Raw genomic sequence first — 25,880 nt, 5'->3', positions numbered from 1 at the left:
ATATGTAGTTGGAGTCGGAGAGACAGATCTTGACAAATGCAAAGAACCTGGGAAATATAATCTTCCCTGGAAAAACTTCATGAAGTGAAAACAACTGTTTTAAAAATGTTTTTATTTTATAACAATGTTGTAAGAGGACGCATTTATACACTTCTTTATAGCAACTTGCAATGTATCAAACCTGACATTCACTGGTTGTTCATATACTTTGAAATAGCTATATCATAGTGACATCACAATGTGTCCCTATACGATATAGGATGTTTAGATGAAACATACCGAGATTACAGACAGAATGACAGTACCACAAAAACTGTGTGGCTGCTTTGAATCTAGAATTTGCTTCTTAGAAGTAGACATACATTAACATACAACCATAAAAAAGCCACAATTTTACTCAATTTCAGTCTAATGCAGTTGTATTTCCAGTATATTCTTGTGTGTATGACCTATTATACCTCATCATCTGTGTTCTGCAGTAGTCTACCACCAATGGCAATGTAAAAATGACATGACTACACTGCCGGGTGTCTCAAAAGTATAGTATTTAGTATTAAAGTGTAAACAGTGATTCCTCAATGAGTGTGCCATTCCACCCATGACCCGAAATTGCATTATAAAACAAAATGCCAGATGCCAGAGGATTAAAGGTAGGGTAAGTGATATTTTTGTTGTTGTTAAAAGGTTGAAGCACTGTATTCTGATAATAATCATTGCTAGTGTTGGTCTCCCTGTCTCTCCAGCTCTTTAATACATTTCCGGTGGTTTGCTAATTTCAGCCAGAGTGTAACCATTTATCAGTGTTCCAATTCCACATTTGTCAACTCATTACTTTGTATCCTGTGAGTGACTCCTGTTACTGAATAATCTGAGCACTCTAGCTTTTAAAGACCCACCTGTTCAGACAGGCGTTTTTTATTTGCCTGCAGATTTATTGTGATGTCCTTTAATCATTATGCCTATTCTTAGTTTATATTGCTGTGTTTTTGTTTTAAAATTGTAAAGCACTTTGTGACTGTCATTGTCTGTGAAAGGTGCTCTATAAATAAAATGTACTAACTTAATGAGTACTATCAGAATATAGAGCTATTTAACAAACAAATATCACTAACATTTAAAGTCAACATAGCTCAGACAGATCTGCATATCTCGTCTGTGCTACACATGAGAACAGGGGGAACAGTGTCACATTGATGTGCTAAGATGCGCTACATTCCACTTCCTCTTCTCATGATTCTCGTTCAGTGGATCTTGTGGCTGAGTAAGCATCACTTTGAGAAACGGAATCTCTTTTGATCACATTTCTATATATTCTTTTTAGGGCTGGGACTTTGAATTAATTAGAGGCTTTGTAATTAATTAATTGAAATAAGTCGCATGTTTAATCGCATTTAATATTTGACCTGAGAAGCATTTATTTTTATTTTTAAATTAAAACACATTTTGGTATACAAAAGAATCAATGACTGAGTTTTTCTTTCCTCTGGGCCAAGCAAAGCGGTCTGATCTGCTTCTTCTGCCATTGTGTGCACTGGGGTTTGTTGTCTGTTGGTTGGTGCACCGGTATGATCGGTACGCCTAAACCCCATCCGGTGAGAGAAGTGCCAAAAACTAAGCGCGATTAAAATGCAGACATTTTTCAAATCATGTCATCTTTCTGTAACTAATTAATCAAAATTAATCTGTTAAAATCCCAGCCCTAATTCTTTTACAAAGTTGAGCCTATTTAATCTCATCAAATCACTGGTTATTGGCCAGGGTGCAGCTGTGTTCACCATCTGGGGTGATTGTCTCTGGGAGCCAGCCTGTGCCCCCTACATGATTGACATCCAGTGACCCATCAGGATAGACATCAGGGAACCAATGACGACGACGATGCTGTTATAAATGGGACCGCTTGATGCACTATAATAATAATCCATGTCTCCAGACCCCTCTGACTCGTAACCAGGCCTGCGGCCACCGTACCCGCCACCGTACCCACCACCATAGCGTGAGCCGTAGCCGCCACCGTATCCTCCATAGCCCATTCCACCCATTCCATAACCTCCTCCATATCCTCCATATCCGCCACCATAGCCGGGACGACTCAGAGCTGAACCAAGCAATGTCCCCCCTATGGCTCCTGCTGCAGCTGCCCCAGCTACACTCCCCGCACTGGCACCAGTGCGGACAGGGGCAGCAGGCCTGGAGCCACCTCCCCAACCGCGGCTGCTACCTCCTCTGCTGCCGAATCCACCGCCTCGGCCGAAGCCTCCCCCTCGCCGTGCCTCAGAGGTGGGGAAGTGAGTGGCAAGGAGCAGCAGGCATGTCATCACTGTGAGCATTAGTTTCTTCATGATTTATGCCCCTGTAATGACAAGAGTAGAAAAGTTGTAAGGAGCTGCTCAAAATCTTTAGACCCACCGGAGAGTTGTCTGCTGCTCTCTATGTATGTTTTAGAGATACATAACCTTCATTATATTGATTCAATGTCACTATAAAATACGTGACTGGTAGGGTGAAGGGTAGGATCCACCGCAGTGGTGTCCGATAAGAACTTAACCGAGGTGATTATGAATGGATCTAAAGCTGACTGAGGTATTTGGGTTGCAAGGCCAAATATCCTGGTTTGTATAGAAGATGATCTTGAAGGTTCTAGTCAGGGGCGTCGCAAGGGGGAAAAAGTGGGACTGAGTTACTAGGGCCCAAGGTGGAAGGGGCTTTGAACCCCCCCCCCCCCCCATGAAGAACATTCATAGGGGGGCCCACAGCAAATCCTTGTACCCAGGGCCCAGAATTTGGTGTGCCCCTGGTTCAAGTCCTAGAGATGGTGGTAGATTCGGTGTAACGCTGATTGCATCTCCTCTCAAGCTATAGTGCTTGGCTGGATGCTCATGGAATCTCGCTGATGTCACTATGAATCAGCTATATCCCCATATGGTGTTTTAAATTGGCATGATGTCAGTAATAGATGTCTCGGCCGGCTCCATATATGGAGCACTAGATCAACCACGTCCAAAAATGGAGTTTGTGATGTCAGACCTAGATATCTTAGATATGTCTCAATATTGGTACTGCATGTATGGAGTACCAATATTCAATGTGTAACTATTATGACCTATCAAATACCCATATGTATACCAACGTGAAAGTGAGTGAAAGCCTTCGTAACAGTCACTATTTATTCTGTGGAAGGTGTCGGTCATAGAATTAGACACAAACACATCAGGGAACCAATGATGACGACGATGCCATTATAGACCATTTTCCTGAGCACTCCCCTGTAGAGAGTGCCGCCGCCTTTGCTGCGGTGTGAACAGCAGCCAGTGTTAAAGAAAACTATTGAAAATGGGAAAATACTCAAGTAAAATACAAATAGTCTACTCAAATTGTAATTAAGTACAGTAGGCTACTAGTTACTTTATACTACTGTTTACACCGCAGCAATGGCGGTGGCACCCTCTACAGGGGAGCGCTCAGGATAATGGTCTATAAATGGGACCACTCTCGATGCACTCATAATAGAACAAACCCACTGAGATGTTCTCATCACGGATTTAGCCCTGTGTGGCTGATTATGTGGTATTTTTACTCTGCCTGCAAATTGAGAGCAAAGCAGCGCACAGTGTTACTCCTAATCCATCTTTATGACACACCTCTTACACAAGTGCCACCACCCTGACAATACAATCTGACCCAATGGCCCAATGGCCGTCACAGGATCAGATAGCTTTCATAATCTCCAAGGCTCATAATTGGGATTTGCACTGGGTTAATCTGGTTCTGGAACTGTGGACTGGTATGCTGCAGTGGAGAGCACAGCTACTATACACTACATACCGTTCACTGCAAATAAAAGTGGTCAATATGAATTTGTTGAAATGTGTGCATATATATATATTAATAAAAAGAAGTGCCAATTGGACCAAAGATTATGGTCAACTAAATGAAACAAAAGTTGTCATCATAACATCTTTCCCTTTCCTTTACCTATGTGGAATGCCACATCAAATCGGTCCATCTCAATTCAAAAAGAAAATGACGCCAATTGTCATGATAGATGAATTACTGCACATCATCAACAAGTTGTGTGACATAATCTCCACAGTCATTGCACTGTGTACTTACATAATCCATGACCTTTACCAAGGCGTCCGGGTCACTTGGACGTAATCCCATGGGACACAGATTATAGACTGTTGTTCAGACTCATTAAGAAAAATAACCCTTTTTTAAAATTAAATGAATGGAAATTGGAACGCCGAAAATGTCTGTCTCCAAACCATCACCAAGTTAAGTTGTCTGGTTTCTACACAGTATAATCATCAAAGTTAATTTAACTGAAAAGAATATATTTATATACATATACATATATATATGTTTACCCTTGAGCTTCCTAGGTAGTGAGTATTGTTTTTACGGATGTTATATGTCTGTCATGGTCCTGTATTTGTTGTTACTGGCAGAGCTGTGTGACATTTTATTTTATCTTCTCTTGGCCAGTTCACACTCGTAAAAGAGACTATGGTCTCAAATGTCGAAATAAGGAATCTTTTGTTTGACATGGAAATGTACAGTATCATAAAAATAAAAAATGCTCTCATCTGTATGGCAGTCACAGTTATTACATAATCACCTAATCGCAATGACTTGAAGATAATCGTAATTATTTTGCATGAGTGTCGTTTCCATGTTTTACAAAATTATTTCCACTATTTAAGTTATTCATCATACCTGTTTGGTTTACAAAGCTTAAAAAGCTCATATAAATGTAATTTGTATTCATATTGTCAATGCCCAAAACACAATTAGATCGTTTATCGCTTTTGTTTGCATGACAGGATCGTGACAGCCCTACTCATCATCTGCAAACATCATCCATAACAATTTAAACCACAACAAGACATTTTTACCTGTTGACTGGAACTGGTAGAGATAGCAGAAGTGTGATACGGATGATTGTGATGTCCTTTGTTTTTCACCAACAGGGCAAGTCAAGTGGACAGCGTGTGAGCAGCGCCGATTCATTCGTCTGAAGAAAGTATGTTTTAGGGACAGCCTCTTAACCTCCACACCATCTCATTCAGGTAGAGGATCACTCCGTCTCAGCCTCCCTCATTGGCTGAACAATGTCAACAGCATCCTTTCGCTAAGCCATTGTCCCACCCACAACATAAACAGCTCTGTGTGTGTGTCTGAGTGTCTATTCTTGGTCAGATACTAATTGGATGTATTATTAGAAACCTTGCCCACTCAAGTATGTAAAACACAAAAATCTAATCTTATCACAAAGCTGCGACTAATTTGAGAAACATTTTACTACTGAATGCAACGTCTGGTAATATGCTACTGTTACTGTATCCATCTGTCTACATACGCTGTGGTATTATATCATTTCAAATGAAACAACAAAGATAAAGTGCTATTACATAACAGTGATATTGTGCTCTTTAAAGGCTCAGATGCTAGGGGACAAGCAACTAAACGGCTTTTCTGATGATACATTTTTATTAAATTATAATCATCATAAAAAAGCTACATTTTCAAAAATTGCCTTTGTGTTATTGACATCAAGAGAGACAAAAAAATCATTCAAGATGTGCTCTTTAAAGATACAAAAACTCTGCTATCAGGAAATACATAAGCAGGCAACATGCTCACTCAGAACACGCACATTCCACTTCATGAACACTCCTCAACTGCTGTGCCATTTCTGAACATACTACACTGTGTTCTGTGAGAGTATTATCAATTACGCATGTCAGAATTATTGAACACATGAAATTGTACAGAGACCGACATAATTTCCTGAAATGCTCGCTCGCTCACTCACTCACAAACAACATTCCATCATTGTAATAATGATTGCTCATTCAACCTAATTCACGATCTTTTGGGACTACCCTCTTGTATCTATCTTTGTGCTTCATTCTCTATTAGTCTTGAACTCAAATCCAGAATTGCCTTTAAATTTCCATTTGAATGTCCATAGGAAAGAAATCTGAGCACAGACACTATTGTTACCACCTAAGGCTTGACTTATACTTCGTTATGCAACGGTGTAGCTTGCGCAAAAAATAGACCCTCAAAACGCTTGTAGAGCAGCTATTTCCGGCATGCAACACCAGCTCACACCAAGGTATGGATCAGGCTTAAGTATGAAGGAATTGACAAACAACAAACGTTTCATATCTTCAGTCAGTCCACACAGCCTTCCATGACCACTGCACTAAATGTATCCGTCAACAAAATGGCTAGGCTCCATTCAATTCCCACAACTGCAGGAGCAAACAAGTGTTCCAACGACCACGTATGTAAAGATGGAATCCCGTCTGATGTGAAGCCAACCATAATAATGTCATGAGATTATAATTTAATTAAACGTAAGTCGTTCTTTTTGCTCTAGTACAAGAAGTCTAAACGTCCAATCAAACCATCCCACAGTGGAATGTGCTGATAGGCCATGGCCAATCTGTAAGGTTTCCACCTCGTCATCCTTGGTCCACGGTTAAAACCACACTGGCGTAAAGCATGGCCATCTACTGTAGCTACTTCCCTGATAATTCCCATTGGATTTGTTTTTAACACAAAAATAGCTTCACAACATTTTTTTTATCAGTTTTTGCCTAGAACAATGCTGAGAGACAGGCACTTCACCAACACCAAATGATACCGTATGGATGGCGTGCAATAAGTAAGTCGTCGGTCATCACATTTTGGGTGTGTATTAGAGGTACTGCAGCCTGGTTCCAGACCATGAATCGCTAGCCACGGCCATTAAAAAAATAATTCTGGCGATTCCATAATGGACTGAAATGAACTGCAGGAATAGGCAAGAAGAGGTACTGTGCTTTTAAGTCAGGAAAGATCAATGCAGGCCTCCAGAGCGCCCCCATTTTGGGCACCCATGCACCAAAAGATCTGTCCAGTGCAACACTTTTCATTGGTCGCACCAGTGCACCCTACATTTAGCAGGCCAGTATGTGTGGGTGCACCTAAATTATAGTATATAGGCCTACTGGTGAACCCATTTGAAAAAGTTAGGCGCACCAGTGCAACCAACTAAAGCTTAGTCTGGAGCCCTGCAATGAGCTGAGAGTGAAAGGATGTACACACCACATGTTTGTCTGCCTGTCTGTCTGCCACTACAAACACAGACAGACAGACAGACAAGACTGTCTGTCTTGACTGTGCTTAAACAGATTGGGTCAGAACCAGTGCTCCATACAAACCCATAAGAAAAGTGCCAGGAATTAATTTCAGCTTAGCCATCATGGTACCATTATTGCTAAAGAGGTTATTATTAATAACATGCAAACAATTCTAAAGTTTGTGGTTGTGCTCGTTATGTCAGGGTACAGTGGAGACAATAATCAAGCCTAATTCATGTTTTGTCATGCAACCCGTGTAGGCGCTCGACAAGAATAATCGATTATCAATTGTTTTCATCAAGTGAGAAGGCTGCCTGACAAAGCATACATTAGGCTTCACGTTAAAATATAAGACTAAATGGTGAGGATAACAGAAGACCCACAGGGAGAAATGACATTCAAAAGACGGAAGAAATGTTCATCGGAATGCATACGTTGCTTCCTTGTCAGATCCTTGGTCAGTCTCACTTTGTACATGTAGGTGGTGCGAGGTGAACGTGGTTCTCTCTGCGTCTGAACAGTTTTTTTTTTGCGGGTAGTGAGCTGAGTCAGGATATTAAAATAAGGAATCCTCTCCAAGGAGCAGATTACATACAGGTTGTGGCCTCTGGAAGTCGGCGGAGCTCCTTCTCAATGATACACCGCAGGTAAGTATACCTGTAAACACATGCGGACAAACGGAGAAACAGCAAAGATCAAATGTGTGTCAGTTGGACTACAAACTCTGATTCAGACCTCTTAAGGTGCATTGTCTCGCTCCCCAATGGGGGGGGGGGGGGGGGCAGTTAGGGGTTAAGTGCCTTGCTCGGGGACACCTCGGAACATTGCCAGGGGGGTGGGAATCGAACCTGGGACCTTTCAGACGTTTTAAAACTGACAAAATATTGTAATTGTGTTTGTGTCAATATGACAAATAGTAGTAGTTCATGTAGATTAGCCACTGGTTATAAAAACATGTATTTTCCTCTGCTATTGACTACTGGTTGGGCGTTCCATTAGTGTGGAGAGGACATTGCTTTCTTTTAAAGACCCTTTTACATTTAGAATTTTACCTCTTGGAATGACTTTGCTAGCGCACCCGGTGCAGCGCTATGAGCTTGCATATCTGCTGTTTTTTAATATCCAAAGTATAAAATAATGGATCAAGCGTTTAAAATCTAAAGTGACACAGATGCGTTCCAGTTCTTAAGAGAAAGATTTATTTACAGCATTGTGACAGTCACACAACATACACATAGATACATCCTACATACTGTAGTACATCAGCAAAGCACACAGATTCAATTGCTCATACCTGACTCTCAGCTTATAATTGGCTAAAGAAAAACAATTTAAACATTTGATATTACTGAGCTGTGCGTGAGGTAAAACCAGTAAGACTCCCTAATTGGGAGATAAGCGACCGTCATGTCACATACACAAACTTTAGAAGGCAATCGTAGCCAATCAGGAGGGAATATGGGAAATGGGACATATCCATGTTGATGACATGACTTTAGAGATAATGTGTACCGCTTAGCGTGATTTTTGGCCAAAATCTGTAGGAGCAGTGTCCAAAAAATGTGTTTTGTAAAGATCGGCCTGAAGGTGGCACTAGGAGAGGGCCATGTGAGAAATGAGGGGCCTCTACTGAGTTGTGAGAGTCGTAAAACAAGGGCCCACTCTTCAGCTGTGTGACCAGGGCCGTCATTTGCAGCATCGGGGATGGCATTCGCCACCCTCTAGTGTTCACATTTAACCTTACATTCAGTTATTTTATGCATAATTTGTCCCCAACTCTGAATTGTTTTAGCAGATTAATCTGATTTCATCGCAATTTATGAGACACATGTAATCATTTAGATAAACCTTTTATTGTACGCAACCATTCATTTATTAACCACTTTCAAATGTGGCATCTCTATTTTGGGAATGTTAGGCATGGGGCCAATTCTGATATCTTCACAAATTGGTACCACCCAAGGTGACCGTACATTTTTTACTTCCTACATGTCTTTAGTTTACATTTTGGTATGATAACCCTTTCTGAGACCCAGCTTAATTGATGTTATCAGCCGCTAGAGTCGGTCTCCCATCAACTTTCTATACAGGAGGAAAATACCCAGAAAACATTTTTTTCTGGGTATTTAAGTAGGATGTGAGGGGTCTAACTAGGGTTTGTCATGATGCTGAATCCATTGCAAGCATTTGTTTTGCACAAAAAACATTCCTTGGGCTAAAAATGGCCCCAGAAAACGATGGTTTAGTGATGAAAAGTGATTCATCAGTTTCATCAGTTTTGTGGGCGTTTTCTGGCACCATTTGTAGCTCAAGGAATGTTTTTTGTGCAAAACAAATGCTTGCAATGGATTCAGCATCATGACAAACCCCTAGTTAGACCCCTCACATCCTACTTAAATACAGAGAAAAAAAATGTTTTCTGGGTATTTTCCTCCTGTATAGAAAGTCGATGGGAGACCGACTCTAGCGGCTGATAACATCAATTAAGCTGGGTCTCAGAAAGGGTTATCATACAAAAATGTAAAGTAGAGACATGTAGGAAGTCAAAAATGTAAAATAATCTATGGTCACCTTGGGTGGTACCAATTTGTGAAGATATCAGAATTGGCCCCAGGCCTATGTCATTATAGGCCAACATTTTCAAACATTTTCTTTTTTCACCCCCAAACAAACAGTGAAAATAGTTGATCTACAAGCCAGGGTTAGCTTATAGATCTGCTATTTTTCAATAGATAAAGTATAGATTAATTAAGGCCCCCTCCACCTTGGGCCCCAGTAACTCAGTCCCACTCCCCCCTCCCCCTTGTGACGCCCCTGGTTGTACCTTCTCTTGAGTTTCTGAACCTCCCGGTCCTCCTCCTCCTTCAACTTGGTGATGAAGCTCTGCAGGACAGGCATCTCAAATTTGATGTATTGTGCCACCTGGTGGAAGATAGGGGGAAATGTTAGGACGAGGCACAAACTATTTTGTTTCCTCCATCTCTGTGGTTCTCAACCTTTTCTGGCCGTGACCCCCAAAATAATCATATTTTAACTGGGGACCCCCCCCACCCTGATGAGCAATAAGAGTTGAGGCTTTATATTTCGTATAACACGAGCAATAAGAGTTGAGGCATTACATCTTACAATAAATGCAAGAAGTCTCTGCGTGTATGTATGTAATCCGCGTATCTCAAGAACCGTTCATCCCACCGGCTCGACCCGACCCGATACACAGTTTTCCGGAACCGGCGCAAAAGGTTCAGAATCTCTGTACGTGGAGCTGATGTCTGACATCAGGGTTTTCCGGAACCTGCACTGTGTCTTCAGAGATCTCCATATATGGGCATAAAATGGACACAGACAGACATATCTCCATATATCGGCATAAATGGACACAGGCAAACATATGGTCAAAACAGGTCCTATGACAACAGGTATAATGGGGTTTGCATTAAAGGGTGGGGCATTCATTCCATATTTACATCGTTCCCGATTAGGCAGGTCCCCGACTAGACGCTCGGCCGCCCGACAGACAGATACAGAGATCTCCATATATGGGCATAAAATGGACGCAGACAGACAGATATCTCCATATATGGGCATAAATGGACAGAGGCAAACAGATGGTCAAAACGGGTCCTATGACAACAGGTATAATGGGGTTTGCATTAAAGGGCGGGGCATTCATTCCCTATTTACATCGTTCCCGAGTCGGCTGGCCCCCGACTAGACGCTTCTAGTTTTGTATAACACGGTTCTATTGTGAAAATAGCAGATCGACAGCTACATCTACGGCAATTTTCACGATTTCCTCTAATATTTGACAATTTGGCCAATGTTTAATTTTTCATTTCAGGGGTATTAAAAAGTCCCAATATACACTTAAACTTTATGCTGGTTCGTTTACAGTTGAGTAAGAAAACGATGTTGCACATTGACCCCCCAAAATAATTTGGGGACTCCCGACCCACTGGTTGAGAACCACTGCTCTTTCTGAGCAATCATGGTCAAGTCAGTTGGCCCTTCATGGAAAAACCTACATCATAGGTGACTTCTTCTCCCAGGTCCGGTTCCATGAGAAACACCCTGCAGACCTGCTCACATGGACCGTGCATCACTCTCAGTACCAGAGGATAGTCACTGCGCTTCAGCTTCACACGCTCTAAAGAAAATGGACACGAACACAACACAACAAACAAGATAACATCATCTGCAGACCTTTGGCCATCAATGTTTTTATTTAGTCACTATTACACTACTGTAAAGGGTCATTCCAACCTGGCAAGATAAGGATAAAGATACAAAATATCTTTCTCAATTGAAGTGGATGGGAGTGGATGGTAGTGTCCAGTGTGGATATAAAACATACATCAATCAACCTTAGCCCTATTTTATACCTAGGCTATTTGAAAATAGACAATCTACAAGCTCACAACAAGTCGCATTGTGGCGTGTTGTGTGCTTGTAGATCTGCAATTTTCAAACATTTTGTACTTTTCATTTTGGTACTTTAAGTATATTTTGATGCCAATATCTTTGTACTTTTACTCAAGTACATTTTGAATTCCGGATTTTTACTTGTAACAGTGTTTCTATATTGCAGTTCCAACTGCTTTTTCCAACTCTGGTAAAAAGGAACACTGTGAACTTTAGATTTATTTAAATTTTAGATAGGTTAACATCTTCAGGTAGTGCCATCAGGCTTTTTTGGCCCAGGCAACAAAGCTTTGGAATGCCCTGCCCTGCCTGATTTTTCTATTTGATATTTGTTTTTGTGTTTATTAAAAAAAAAAAAAAAAATCTCTTCCATGTTATGTTGCTGTAATTGATATCTTGTTTTGTAAAGCCCTTTGCAATGTTGCTTCGAAAAGCTCTATACTATCTATAGTATTATTATTATTATAAACAGCTCCTAAATGTGATGATATGTGATCCCCTTTTGCCACTACATCGACATGCCTGTAGATGAAGATTAAACAGAGTTACTCTGACAAACGCTACCTAAAATGAACACTCACCTCCACTCGTATGAACGAGGTAGAGGGCAAAGTCATCTGGGCTGTTCTCTATCTTGAACTTGTTGAGGAGGACTCGTAGCACCTGAGGCGTGGTCATGTCGCTGTTTATCCGAACATTCGTCACAGAGCCGTAGGCAGGCGTGAACACTGCTGTCTGAGGGAGGGGGACATTTACATCCGTTAGTGTTATATACAACATGCTAGTGTTGTAGTACTCGAGTCAATGACTCGTCTCGAGTCAGGACTCGAGTCCAAATTTTCACTGACTCGGTCTCGTCTCGGTCTCGCCCTTAATTTGACTTGGACTCGTCTCGGTCTCGGTCTAATTTGACTTGGACTCGCCCCCCACCGAGTCCACTCGAGTCAAGTCACTACAATGCAATGGAATAAATGTTATATCCATATGAGGAGCGCATTCACGTTAACATTAAGAGAGCTGCCTTGTTAAGTAACAGAGCATTCTGACGCGCATCTGATAGGCACACAGTAGTAGCACACACGCACACACGGCACACACACACAGAGCCCCGCTCTGCACAGCAGCAAGCATCTAATCTTCCCAGAAGTTATTTTTTTCGCCAAACAGACAACAGCACAACAGTCCACTTTCCTCTTACCTGCAGGATATCCTTGTGTCCCCAAATAAATAAGTCCTAACAGCTTCCAAACACAAGCCTTTGTGATCATGTGTTGTGTAGTTTAATCCACCCGCACAGCTGGATTAAGAATTTACGTCTTTTTGTATTTCCAGGTGTAGTCTATTACTCGTTAAGCAAGCCTCATCCGAAAGTTTTAAAGTGCACTGATCAACAGAGAGAAGTGTAACATTGTAAGTCCCTGTAGAGAGGTTAAAACGAATCAAAACAACTTGAAGCAGTGACATGGGGTATTGTTTTGCCTTGTACTTGAAAGGCATCAGACTAATGACATAGGGTAGCCTACATTTCTCACCTTAAACAATGAAATGCAGACAGGCACATACTGCTATGTGTTTGAATGGGAAAACCTTATTTATTTATTTTAGCTTTTAGTCAAAATAAAATATTAAGATAAGAGTTTGTTTGAAAAATGTTTTGCTAAAATCATGCATGCTCTATTTCAATGCAACTATAACAGCAATGTTTAAAAATGTTATAGATTACAGTAGTAGACATAATTATTTTTTAAATAATATTATTTTTGTTATCACTTGGCCTTTTGGTGCATGGGCATCAATATTATATCCATATCATGATATTAGACTGGATAGGCCTAATTATCGTCTGTGATTTGGGATATTGTACTGCAGTATATGCCTAGTCTTATTTGTACACTAAAGTAATTGTTCTCTGCCTGGGAGAAAATGTAATTGTAGCAACTCAAATGTCTAGTTCTTAGACAGAAAATTGGTATGGGAAAAAACTACCTCTCCAAAAAACTCCCTCAAACCTAAACCACAGCATTGACAGCAACCAAAGGTAATTTGGGTAGACCTATTGATTTAATTTGAAGACAAGCCATTAATTTGAAAGGTATTGGTAGGAAACACCAGACAGGTGCATGCACATGAACGGGGGGTTCTTGCATTGTTTGTTTGTGTGTGTGTGTGTGTGTGTGTGTGTGTGTGTGTGTGTGTGTGTGTGTGTGTGTTATATATATTGTTTTCTGCAGCCTACCTATCAAAAAAAAAAGGAAAAAAAAGAAAACTGGACTCGGCTCGGTCTCGCCTACCATTGGTCTCGGACTCGACTCGGACTCGCCTCCCATTGGTCTCGGACTCGACTCGGACTCGGCCCCCTCCCAGGGGCTCTTGACTCGGACTCGACTCGGACTCGAACCCCATATGACTTGGACTTGACTTGGACTCGCTTTAGGTGGACTCGACTACAACACTACAACATGCAGTAATACTGCCTCCCCCTGGCCAGCCGGGGTGTCTGATGGAGGGGAAAGGAACTGATTGGAATAGCGTATTCCTTCCAGTCCAAGTCCTACCAGGGAAACTCCCCCCCTGTCAGGCGAAAAGAAGTGGCTTGGGACTCCTCATGCATTGAAGGAAGCATAACTCTTTTACCGCAGAACGAGCGTTCGTTTTTTGTTTCACGTGTCCTCTGCGCCATAACGAGCGTTCGTTCTTTTCACCGCCACAGTAGCAGCAGCTCCCGTAACGCTAGTCTGTTATCTTCAGCGCACATAAACAATAATGGCGGCGGGATCACTTCTCTGGTCGTTTTCTCAGCCTGGATCTACTTTCTCTATTTCTATGCCTGAAAACTGGAGCAACCCGAGGGGGAGGAGGAGCGTCTCGCTCCGTAATGGCTGAGCCCATACTGTTGTTTTTTTTTCTTCACTATTCTGTGAGCGATACAGCAGACCTTTACACATGGCCGCGATTGGAAATAATGTATGGCTATTTTTCTATAAATTCGCAAAGGTAAGCTACGTTGATGGCCGTGAGCAGACTGTAAACAACCTAAATGGCAGTAAAAGAGTTAAAGATATGTCATATAAACTAACACATATGTTTTGTTGTTATGTGTATGTGTGTGTGGTATCACCTTATGGTTATAGAAGTGTCCATTAATGGAGAAGCGATGTCGCCGTATCCTCCTCTGGTCGCTAGGCGACCGTCGCTGGCCACGCCTCAGAACCCCAGCATCACTCTTTGTCCTCAAGAGTTGGGCAGAGCTCTCATAGTCCTCTGTCCAATCAACACATACCAGTGAATAACGTTACTCTAACGGACAATACAAAATAAATAAAAATAAAAAAAGAGTCGGGAAAAATCTAAGTCTGAAGAATAATTAAATATCTGGAAATGTCACTTTGCTAACCAAGGACTCATTATCTGTTAACTCTCTGCTAAGCACCACTTTGTTTTCATTTTGTGATTACAGGTAACTTTTTTAAATGACAGATTCCTCTACTTATACATATTTAATTCAATTTGTCTTTGATTTAATTGACCAAATCCAATGTTTATTTGGTTAGCTGCTGAAAGCAAAACTACAAATTGTAATGTATAACTTGTCTTGTATGTCTTTAAAAAAAGAATGAAAAACTAGAAACATTGTTTAAAAAAAAAAAAAAAAGTGAAATTACTCTGCAGTTGGCCTATGTTTCACACAGATGCAATTAGACAACTTGTTTACAGGCTACCAACCCCCCCATGTAAAATCTGTTTGGATTAAACTCTTTTGGTCAACAATTATAAAGCAATATTTTCTGCTAATCCACACCCTATGTCACTGAATGTACACATGTGTCAGCATTCCATTTCACTTTTGCATTCTAACAAAAAGGGCTGGGCAATATACTGAGGTACAGGTTCTCACATCTAGAGTTCGGGGCGCTACACAGCCCTACGTTGTGTATTAATAAATACTTTTCCCCCGTTTTCACTCCCGAGAGCCTGGATCATCTGTTTTTTCCTCATGTTTATGTTTTTAATTTATTTTGAAAAACTAAAAAGGTCAATATATATTATTAGAGGTATTTGGTCAAATATCTGTGATATTTTATTTTGTTGACATCGCCCAGCCTACAAACCTTCTGTATCTTCCTCCTCCGCATTGTCCTCTGCTGTCACTTCCACCGTGGGAATGTTTTGCTGTGTCTGCTGTTGACCCTCTGTGTTATTGGTGGAACTTGGAAGAGAGGGGCAGGAAGGAGAACAAAATATAAACTGACGAAGCTAAGCAGATGTAAACAAATATTAAATTCATGACCTTTCTTAACTCATTTTCTGCTATCCCCGTCGAAACCGGAGATTTCCCGCTGTACCGCCCTGCCATCCCCTTAGATCCCGGAAATTTAAATAGCTTTAATCATTATGAAACAATTAAAAGTATGATCGCTGTTTACCGTCTATTCAGACTCTTTAGGCCCGCCTCCTAACTCGTTTTCCGTATCCGGTCTAAGGCCCAATCATAGCTCCATTCTAAACAAAGAAGCTGCCTGCACGGCTATCACATGGTCTTTTTTTCACGCGGATTTTTTTTATTTGGAAGCTGTTTGATTCTTTTACCCGCCTGGCATATGATCTGCTATGTGCACGACGTGCCCTCGCAGGACCATAGCGCACAGCGCGGCCTTTTACATGAGTTTTTCTGTAAACAGTGGCAGATACAGCCTGACAACAGATATTTCTTTTTCCAATGGGATTGTTTTTTTCGAAAGCTGTGGTCCGGTCTACAACGCTGGTACATGTTACATACACAGATCGTGCGCAATGCGCGCACGTGCCCACGTTAAAAGGTAAGGAGAATTTGGCAGTTAGGCAGTTCAGCTATGTTTAAAATGGCAGCTAAAAAGTTAATATATGAAAAGGACAAGAATAGGATCTTTTTGGAATGAATCAAAACCCCACTGGCATCCTTGGATTTGGGTCATTCCAACACAAATGTCCTGTGTCTGTGTGCCTATTCTCTCAAAGAGACGTATCAGCTTTCAACCAGTCAAACTGCATACCCATTAGGCCTATTAGCAGAGGCGTCATTTAAGAAAAAACATTTAAGCCCCAATTAAAAACAAATAGTGAAAATAGAAGATCTACAAGCTCACAACACGTCACCCTATTTTCACCATTTAAAAAAGCAACAAAAAGGGAGAAAGGGCACATCTTATGAAATCTGTTAGGCATATGACACGCCCAACATAGGGACACCGGGTTGAAAGTGGCTATTGAATATAATGTTTGCAGACAAGAGTACATGTCTGTAACATTTGTTGCATTTAGATGATTGGGTGTGGATTGAGACGCAATCAGTGCAGATCAAAATTTTGACTAATGTTTAAAAGAAATTCACCACATGTTGAGAAACTAAGCTTAAAATAACAATTTACGGTATATTATTAAAATAATAATTTGTTGTTAAAACACACCCCTGCCTATTTAGTCTGGGAGGACTAGACTTGAGCTGATCTGTGTCGATAGGCTCAGAGACTATCGATACAGATCAGCTCAAGTCTAAACACAGACAGGACATTGCTACCCTGGGGACAAAACACAAACCGAGACCTGACACGGATGATCATCAGTAGTCCAGTAAACACTTTGGACATCTACAGAGCTTCGGTTACTTATTCTCTCTTCTTGGTGTTAAAACAGCTACACAAAGAGAGATTGACATTGAACGTCAAGATTACAAAAACACATTTATTTGGCTTTATAATAATTTCTCGGCCACTTGATCTATAGCTGCGCTCATTGACCCACTACACTTCTCTGAAGTATTTCCGGTAAGTGGGGTGTAACTGGAGACATCTCCTTACCCCTGACCGTCCAGAGCACAGCCAGAGTGCCAGGAGGTGGAGGATGGAGGCGGACGGATGCGTTCATGGTCATCCTGCATCTGAAGCCTGATTGGCCGCCGAAGGCCCCAGGAGATGTTGAGCAAGCCCTCAACAATCAACTCCCCCTCTTCCTGTTATAGAACAGAGCTTTGATCAATACACAAACACACATACATATTGTGATATGTATAGAAAGAGGCTCAGCTATGCATTTGTGTGTGTACACGCACACACAGTTATTACTCCTTTGGGGAGGTTGAATTGCTAATGAGACAGTGGGCTGTGGGGGCATGTTATGAAAGATGAGGGTGAATAAAATATGGAGAAACAATAAAGACAGGAGGCATTCAGACGCTTCAGTTGAGCATAGCAACACGCGCACGGACACACTGTATATCGACACAAAACATGCCTGGCCACACAAAATCCACACAAATGCATGAAGCCTGATTTATACTTAGTTGCGGACCAAAATTCTTTTTTTTAATGAAGTATAAATAACCCTTCTTTATACCCAGATTACCCACTTCTCTGTGCCGTAGCTGCAGGTTCTGTCCTTCATAGTAGAGGTTGTAGGTCTTCAGGTGTGTAAGGACAGTTGACCTGGAGACAGGAGACAGAGATGTGTTACTGTGCAGATTTGAAAGTGAAGGAAGGTCCTTTTTTTCTCTACCTCACACTGCCCACACTGAAACAGCTTTAATAGCAGCGCTCAACCGATATATTTATCTGACCGATACATCGGCCATTATTTGGCTTTAACGAGATATCCATATATGATTGCCAGAACAGGCTGTCTTGGTCATTGAGTCAACAATGTGATGTCACAACAGGTCAGCTATAGAGTAGACATTGAGGCGTTACCCACTGACGTACGGACAAAATCTGCCGGGTTTCATAGCACTTATGCACCAATTTATTTACACTTTTCAACCTTTCTGGTTTTTGAAACTGTGTTAATAGAGCTTAAGTGTTTAAATAAAATGTTAGATAACTGTTCTCAAATAGAAACTTTAATCTAATCGAAGTTTTTCATTAGAAAATGTTGCACTTTTTGACAAAATCGGTCAATTGGCAATCAGTGGTCTAGGACTATCCAAAATTGTGATCAGACAAAAACTTTCTGGCATCAGAATTACTGTCCTTATACGTTTCAAATATTTTTTATTGTCAAGCACTTTCAAAATTGTCAAGCATTTTCCAAACAGAGAATTACTGTGCTTATAGTAAGCACAGTGAAATGGGCCCTTGAAAGGTCTATGTTTATTTAATTGAGTAAGCAGAAAGGATTAATACAAAGTGCTTGGGTGGCACAGTGGTCCCTGGCCACCACCACTGAGGTTGTGTGTTTGAATCTACCATGGTGCAACCTGCTTTGTCGGGCATCTACACAAACACAATTGGCCCGTGTTCGGGGAGGGAAGCCGACAGGGAGGGTGATAATTGTCATTGCATGTTCTCTTATCAGCGGGGAGTGTTGGGCGGGAGGAGTAGAACGAAGGATCTACGTCCTCCTGGTGGGGGCTCCTCACGGGCAGGTGAGTCAGTAGGAGACAAAAAAAGTGTGTGGAGAGGCATCAATTGGCATAACTACTAAGTTAGGGAGAAAAAGGGGGTAAAAAAGTATTGCTCTACTCTAAATAAAAGAATTATAGAAAAGATTTATACCGGGGAACAGTTTGAATCCATCTGATATCAAATCTGTGGTGGAGTGCATGATTATACAAATTATAAACTATAAAACATAAATCACATTGAGATAAATCAAATTGAGAATGTGTGCAACAATGCATGCATACTACTTACTGTACATGCACAGCACACACACTCACAAAGAGATGCACGTGAACATGTATTTTGTGCAGAGCCAGGCATACACAGTATTACTGTATAGTACAAATTTTGTCTGCATTTTGCATCTTGTGGGTCTGTGTGCGTGCATGCTCTGTGTGCAGTCCTTCTCCTTACTTGCTGATGAACTTGTTCTCTCCAATCTGAACCCCGTCCCGCAAGTCATCCATTTTCAGACAGCATGAGAGAGAAGCGGCTGAGAGACAAAGGGACGACAGAGAGAGAGAGAGAGAGTGAGTGTGAGTGGTGGTGAGTTGGAGTCCCATGACACCTCATGACTGTCAAGTATGCGGCCGAGGGCATCACCACACAGTAAAATGCAGAGTGTTGATTCTCAGAACTCTGTGAGTGCGCTCCTAGACAGTAAAGCAGGGGTCTTCAACGTTTTCAGTCCAAGGACCCCTTATCTGAGAGAGAGATGAGGCAGGGACCCCCACAACCTTTTCATAGATTCCATATAGTTACATTGTTTGACAGCACGATCATCAGTGTATTTTGGATTAATGTCAATTCGTGCTTTCAGATATTTACCCACTTGAACCGTCAACACTCAAAACATGACCTTCCCCTCTACACCAAAGCTGTTTGCTGACAATAGCCGATCTACAAGCTTGCGAGGCGTTGTAAGCTTGTAGATCTGCTATTTTTGGCTAAAGTTCTCAGAATATGGACGCTAGGGTTCAAATCGTTAATATAAAAAAGTCGAAAAAGGTTTCTATCACACAAAGATGTGGTGGACCCCCTGTAGTAACTCTGAGGACCCCCTAGGGGTCCCAGACCCCCTGTTGAAGACCCCTGTTCTAGACAGTAAAGTGTAATTGACAAAACACATGCATACTGCTTCTGTCATCTACACTTCTTGCTCTGTCACCCTGAAGACACTGATCCGAGTCCCGGGAGTCCCAGATAGGGCTGTCACAATTATTACATAATCGTCTAATCGCGATTATTTTTCATAATAGTCATAATCGTTTCCATGTTAAAAAATAGGAAAAAAGTCAAACATAGTGGAAATAGCAGATCTACAAGCTCACAACGAGCTTGTAGATCGGCTATTTCCACTATCAAAGTAATTTTTTAAGTAGTAAGTTGTCAAAAATGTCAGTAATTTCTTTGTATATTTAGGTTATGTGTCATGTCATATCTACCATGTACAACTTCAAAGCCTAAAAGCCAAACAGAAATGTAATTATCAACAACAAAAACACAATTAAATCGTTAATCGCCAATTATTTGAGTGACAATTAATCGTCATGTAAAATGTCATATCGTGACAGCCCTAGTCCCAGAATAACAACTACTCTATTATTACTGCACATTTAACCAACCCACATCTCTCCATTCTCATCCTCTAACCACTGAATGTTCCCAATCTAGTCCTCTAATCTGGGACTATTTTAGATGAGAGACACCAGAGGAACGCAATTCACTGCCTGGTAGAATAGAACAGTAGCAGTGGTTAGAAATGCTTATCCAACACGAAGACGGAGGTGGATAATCATTGCTTGCAAAAGACTTGGAATAGAACATTTCGGGTGTGATGGAACAAGACAGCTGCTCTCCATGGCACTCTATTCCTCTTCTTACTTCCTTTTTTCTTGAACCCTCTCCCTCTTTCTCACACACACACACACACACACACACACACACACACACACACACACACACACACACACACACACACACACACACACACACACACACACACACACACACACACACACACACACACACACACACACACACACACACACACACACACACACACACACACACACTTTAGAATTTTCCTTCCTTCAGTCACCCTGGTGTATCCATAGAGTGTGTGTGTGTGTGTGTGTGTGTGTGAGAGAGAGAGAGATCTTCCGGAAGGGAAGGAACAGGTGCAAAGCACATGGGCCAAAGCCTTTCAGTTGCTTAAACGTTTGTCTCAGTTAATGATACAGTAGTTAAGAAATGTCAAACACACAGCCACGTCACACATGTGGGCCACACACACACACACACACTTATAAAACTTGATTATTTGGGGGCTATGAACACCTTGCCTATTCAAAACACGATTACACTTCACTTTGGCACACTTTCACAATGCCTCATGAGACCGCAGCTGAAAGAAAGGAATGAGGGAAATGGACTGAATCTGCACACTGCAAATACCTAATGTACAGTGCGTGTGTGGGGGGTCTTGTTTCAATATTTTTAAAAAGCTTACCGTATTGAAGACTGTGTGGTCTTGGTCGGCCACTGGTGAGAGGGAGAACCAGATGTGTAAAGAGGTAAAGAAAGAATAAAGAGAGCCAGACGTTAGTATCCACGGTTCGTAAAGATGTGTGTCTGACAGATTCTAGGGCTTTTCCATTCAACAAGCAGAGTTAACGAGGAGAGCTGGTGTGCTTGAAGGAAGAGCTCCCCTTCCGTTAATCACTTCCTCCTTTACCGAGTCATTCACACAGGAAACTGACTGACTTCCTCAATTGGAACAACACTTTGTTTGCTTGCACACGCAAACAAACGACCCCAACGGACTCGGGCAGAGATGACAGATGCAACCCCATGTGGTCCCTCTCCACGACTTCCTATAACAGTATAAACGCCTCAGAGCGCCTACATACAACATCCTCAACAATGCATCCTCTATTCTCCACAGTACAGCAGTAAACAAAGACATTCAAACCCACTGATGTGCTGAAAGCTGTGACAGGCTTAAACGCACAGTGCTGATAAACACAGGTCGCTGTCAATCTCTGACACTAACGAGTTTTGTAATTGTGGCCAGATGAAATATTAAACGCCAATCAGCCTCACCCAGTGTTGCGCTCCATCAATATTTCAGCGCCCATATTAGGGCCTGTCAAGCCCACAAACGTGCATCATTGACCGAGACAATGAGATGCATTAGTCTTTAATACCGTGGTCTTGGTCAAGGTCAGTGGTGCGAGGAGACTCGTTGATGGGTTGTATTTGTGTGGTCCGAGACCAATGCGGTCCTGCTGTTATACGTAAACAATGTTTTATCTGTCTTGTAGCGGGTCACAAGAACAGCTGGGTTCCAAGGGTCAAATAAGGTGTCATTTGATAACAACATTATCCTCTCCTATAAGTTCCATTATGTCCCTGATAAAATGCTATAATCTTATAAGGACTGGAATGGTCATGACCACATAATATGGAATAATTATTCAGGGATCAAGCCAAACAATTTCAAATCAGCACTTTAAAATTGCTGTGGCGTTTTTTCTTTTTTGTAATAAATCTATTTATTGATTTTGACCAGTACATGGGTATCCAATAACCATACTATGTCAAAAGTACTTATCCTGTGCAGTGAAAGTGATATGCATTCTCTAGTAGACAGACACAGTCACGCAGTGTTTATAGTTTGATGTAGATACATTTTAACCAAATAAATACATCCTAGGGGACATTCTGAGCCAGGATTGATCCAGCCCCAGAACCTGAGCGAGCAGGGCTCTGTTCAATGTTGGAGACTGGAGCGAGTCCAAATATAGACCTTAGTTATCCTGTATTCCCCCTGCAGCAACTCATTACAGCAGCCAGTACGCAACCTCTCTCTTGGGTTCACTCTCTCTTTTGCTTGTTTGTTTCATGTGAGACTATTCCTTCCCTAGTATCCAATTTCTTCTTTTCTCCCCTCTTCGGGGAGTTGTGTTTCTTCTTCCTTTGTCTGGTGCTTTTTATGTCCCGTATTGCCTGTGATCTCTCTCTCTCTGCAGTTGGCCCTTCTCTCCTTCTCTTGTGAAAGACTGCTGCGATCGCCACGCTATTAAAACTCATGACCACAATTTCCCCTGACTTCCTCCCCCCACATCACCCTTGTCTTACTCAGACACACATGCACACTTGTTTTCTGCCACTGAACCACTTTGGTTGGAGGGGTGAGGGGGGGTGAATAAAAGTCCAAACCTTCACTGCCTGCTTTCCACCCCCACCTTTCTTTAGCTTCAATGTTCAGTTCAGCCCCTGTGCCTGCCTCACTATTGTTATCATTGTCATAGCAACCCCACAAAACATCTGAGATCCAGCAACTCGGGATGGAATAATTGTGCCAAAATAGTGTGCATGCTTTGCCTTTATCCCCTAGGCCGTTTTGTTGTTATTAAAACTGCATGTGCCTTGATCTCCAGTCTAAATCTGGCTCCCAGCTTCTCCACGTCATGCTGAAACTGTATCTCCTATTAATGATTAAAACTAAAGACCAATACATTATGAATTCTCTCATGACTTGGAAGTGGAAAATGTGTCCCTTTCTACTTGGCAGTTTACCACCTAATACTTTTAACAGAAGGTTATGGCCATAAGTAGACCTACTGCCTTGTGTCTGTGTGTGTCTGTGTCAAGAGACAAGAAGAATCCTACTGTTATGCAATCTGTTCAGACTCTTCTTTGAGACATACACAACTGCAGCCTACACGCCTTCAGCCCTTCACAGAGTGAGAGAGAACGTTTATTTTATAGAAAACCTTCATGTAAACTTGAGCATGTGGATCATATTATTGAAACGCCTATTAAAGTGCTTTTTATTTTATTTGTGCCATTATACATTCCATTTGTATAACGCAAGGATCTTTTGATACCAGTTTTGTCGCGCAAAGCAACCACGATCACTAAGATCCCGATACAATCTCTTGGTTATCATATTCGTGAATCGAAACATAATGGAAGTGCTTCTTACAGAGATTTAGCCTGTTTATTAGCCACTGAGATCTGGAATATAACTACTTACGGAGCCGCTTCTGTCTTGGGAGTCGGCGATTCTTGTCGAGTCTAATGATGTTGTCTGATGACAGAACTGGGCTTGCTTGTGCACACGCGGCGTCTTGACTGTACACACGGTCAACTCAACTGGCTCCAGACCAGTGCTGACTGTGGGAGACAATCAGTGGTGCGCACACACTAGTGTGGGATGCACAACATTACCGGAGGAGGAGGACCCCATCTGTTCTAGGCGTCTGGTCCAACGGCAACCAATCAGCTCACGACCTGGCGCAGTGCCTTTGTTCGTGCTGACTGGGTGCTGAAGATGAATAACTGGGAGACCCGAAAACAATGAGACCCCCATGTGCACACATACATAATAGAACGCTGCACCAGTGGCCCACTCAAATGGGTAGCCTTAATGGACAGTGGTGTAAAGTAACCAAGTACATTTACTCAAGTACTGTACTTATTACTTAAAGGAGTTATATATAATGTTGTATGCATATGAGATACTTAAATGGTTTCCTGTGGAAATAAGCTTAGTCTTTTCTAGGATCTCCTTTTAGTAGACCTTGTACCAGTGAACAACTGTACCGTCATGAAACTTAGCTCTGGTCCATCGCGTCTCCTCCCGGAGACGCTCTGACAGACCCGTCGGGAAACGCCTGGACTCGAGATTGTCGGACCTCCGAGCGCTCAACATCAGTCAAAATAAACAAAACCGTTTCACTACTCACCAAACCAAAGGTCGTTTTGCGCTGTTGAAAGTCTATTCTCCGCGGTGGTGAACCCCTCAGCACCCCAACTACTCTGTAAAATACATTATTTTTGGCATGAAATAAAGTGCATCCAACTCGACCGCCGCTTATTTCCGGGTTGTGAACCATTGTATCTGCGGTGGCCGCTAGGGAGTCTCCATCCGGTAGAATATTTTTCATTTTGCCCTAGAAATGTATTTTAATCGTGTGGTGGGGGGCTCAGACCTCGTCCACTAAGTAGAGTAAGCTTTCAACTGTCCACTGATACCTTTGGTTTGATGCGGGGCGAAACAGTTTTTGTTATTTTTGGACCAGACGGCGGGGTTTTCCGGTTTTGCCAAGGAATACGGATGTAGAGGAACATAGCGTTAGGGAGAACTCCACTAACGCTAACTCCACTAACGCTATGGACCAGAGCTACATGAAACTGTACCTTTTCCTATGCATACTTCTAATAAAGTCTTCAATCAATCAATCAATCAATCAATCAAAGTAGTTCACCCCCAAAATGAATTTTTTTTTCTTTCTATTGATTACTCACACCATGGGGACTTGAGTTCAATAATATTTTTAGTTTTTTGTCGCATTCTTAAGATAAAAATGTGATTATAGTAAAGTTACGCTGATGGTTTCCCCATCCAGTGCCATTAATTTGGGTCCACCATCCAGGGCCATGCATTTGGGTCCCCATCCGGAATCAATGGGGGTAAATTTACTATAATCACATTTTTGTCTTAAGAATGCGACAAATACAAAAAAAAAATATTATTGAACTCAAGTCTCTATGGCATGAGTAATCAATAGGAAAAAAAGTCATTTTGGGGGTGAACTACTCCTTTAACCATTTTCAGGGAGGCTACTTTTACTTACTGGAGTATTTCCAATGTTTTACTTACGTTCTGCTCCAATACATCTCAGAGGCTGAGGCAAATATTGTAGACCCTACTTTTATTACACTACAATTACACTTTCGTTACTATATACTACTTTTACTACTTTCAAAAGCATATTAACCACTTCAGCCATATTTAAAAATAGTTGTGAGCTTGTAGATCTGCTATTTTCAAAGAATTTTTTTTATACATTTAGAAAAGTTAAACAGGATAGTGTGCATACTGAGTAGGGCTACTTCAATACTTTTG

The 25,880-nt window shown here is 41.6% G+C and overlaps 2 protein-coding genes across 2 annotated transcripts; both read right to left on the bottom strand.

Moving 5' to 3' along the window:
* Window positions 1-1,814: 1,814 nt before the first annotated feature.
* sprn2 (shadow of prion protein 2) lies at window positions 1,815-2,339 on the bottom strand (the record flags this gene model as incomplete). The annotated part of the gene is made up of 1 exon (XM_080738652.1): window positions 1,815-2,339. The coding sequence occupies one exon, from the start codon at window positions 2,337-2,339 to the stop codon at window positions 1,815-1,817; it is 525 nt and encodes a 174-aa protein (XP_080594778.1).
* A 4,525-nt stretch (window positions 2,340-6,864) lies between these two features.
* rassf2b (Ras association domain family member 2b) lies at window positions 6,865-24,118 on the bottom strand. Its single transcript, XM_080738909.1, has 11 exons — window positions 24,006-24,118; window positions 21,474-21,505; window positions 19,376-19,454; window positions 17,935-18,010; window positions 17,387-17,538; window positions 15,662-15,759; window positions 14,671-14,813; window positions 12,134-12,287; window positions 11,156-11,277; window positions 9,958-10,055; window positions 6,865-7,790 (listed from the first exon to the last, which is right to left on the bottom strand). The coding sequence occupies exons 3-11, from the start codon at window positions 19,426-19,428 to the stop codon at window positions 7,721-7,723; spliced, it is 966 nt and encodes a 321-aa protein (XP_080595035.1). The 5' UTR covers window positions 19,429-19,454; window positions 21,474-21,505; window positions 24,006-24,118; the 3' UTR covers window positions 6,865-7,720.
* Window positions 24,119-25,880: the final 1,762 nt, after the last annotated feature.

The sequence above is a fragment of the Nannobrachium achirus genome (genome assembly GCF_963921795.1).
Source record: "Nannobrachium achirus genome assembly, chromosome: 12".
NCBI classification, from domain to species: domain Eukaryota; kingdom Metazoa; phylum Chordata; class Actinopteri; order Myctophiformes; family Myctophidae; genus Nannobrachium; species Nannobrachium achirus.
Note: the sequence above shows the minus strand (reverse complement) of the source record. Positions and strands in the feature narration are given on the sequence as shown.

Excerpts from the sequence above, each read along its gene's own strand:
- rassf2b (XM_080738909.1), bottom strand. The coding sequence starts at position 19,428 with ATGGATGACTTGCGGGACGGGGTTCAGATTGGAGAGAACAAGTTCATC. Across the intron at positions 14,814-15,661 it reads GGAGGAGGAAGATACAGAAG|AGGACTATGAGAGCTCTGCC; the intron begins GTTTGTAGGCTG and ends TTGATTGGACAG. Across the intron at positions 10,056-11,155 it reads GAGAAGAAGTCACCTATGAT|GTGGCACAATACATCAAATT; the intron begins GTAGGTTTTTCC and ends ATCTTCCACCAG.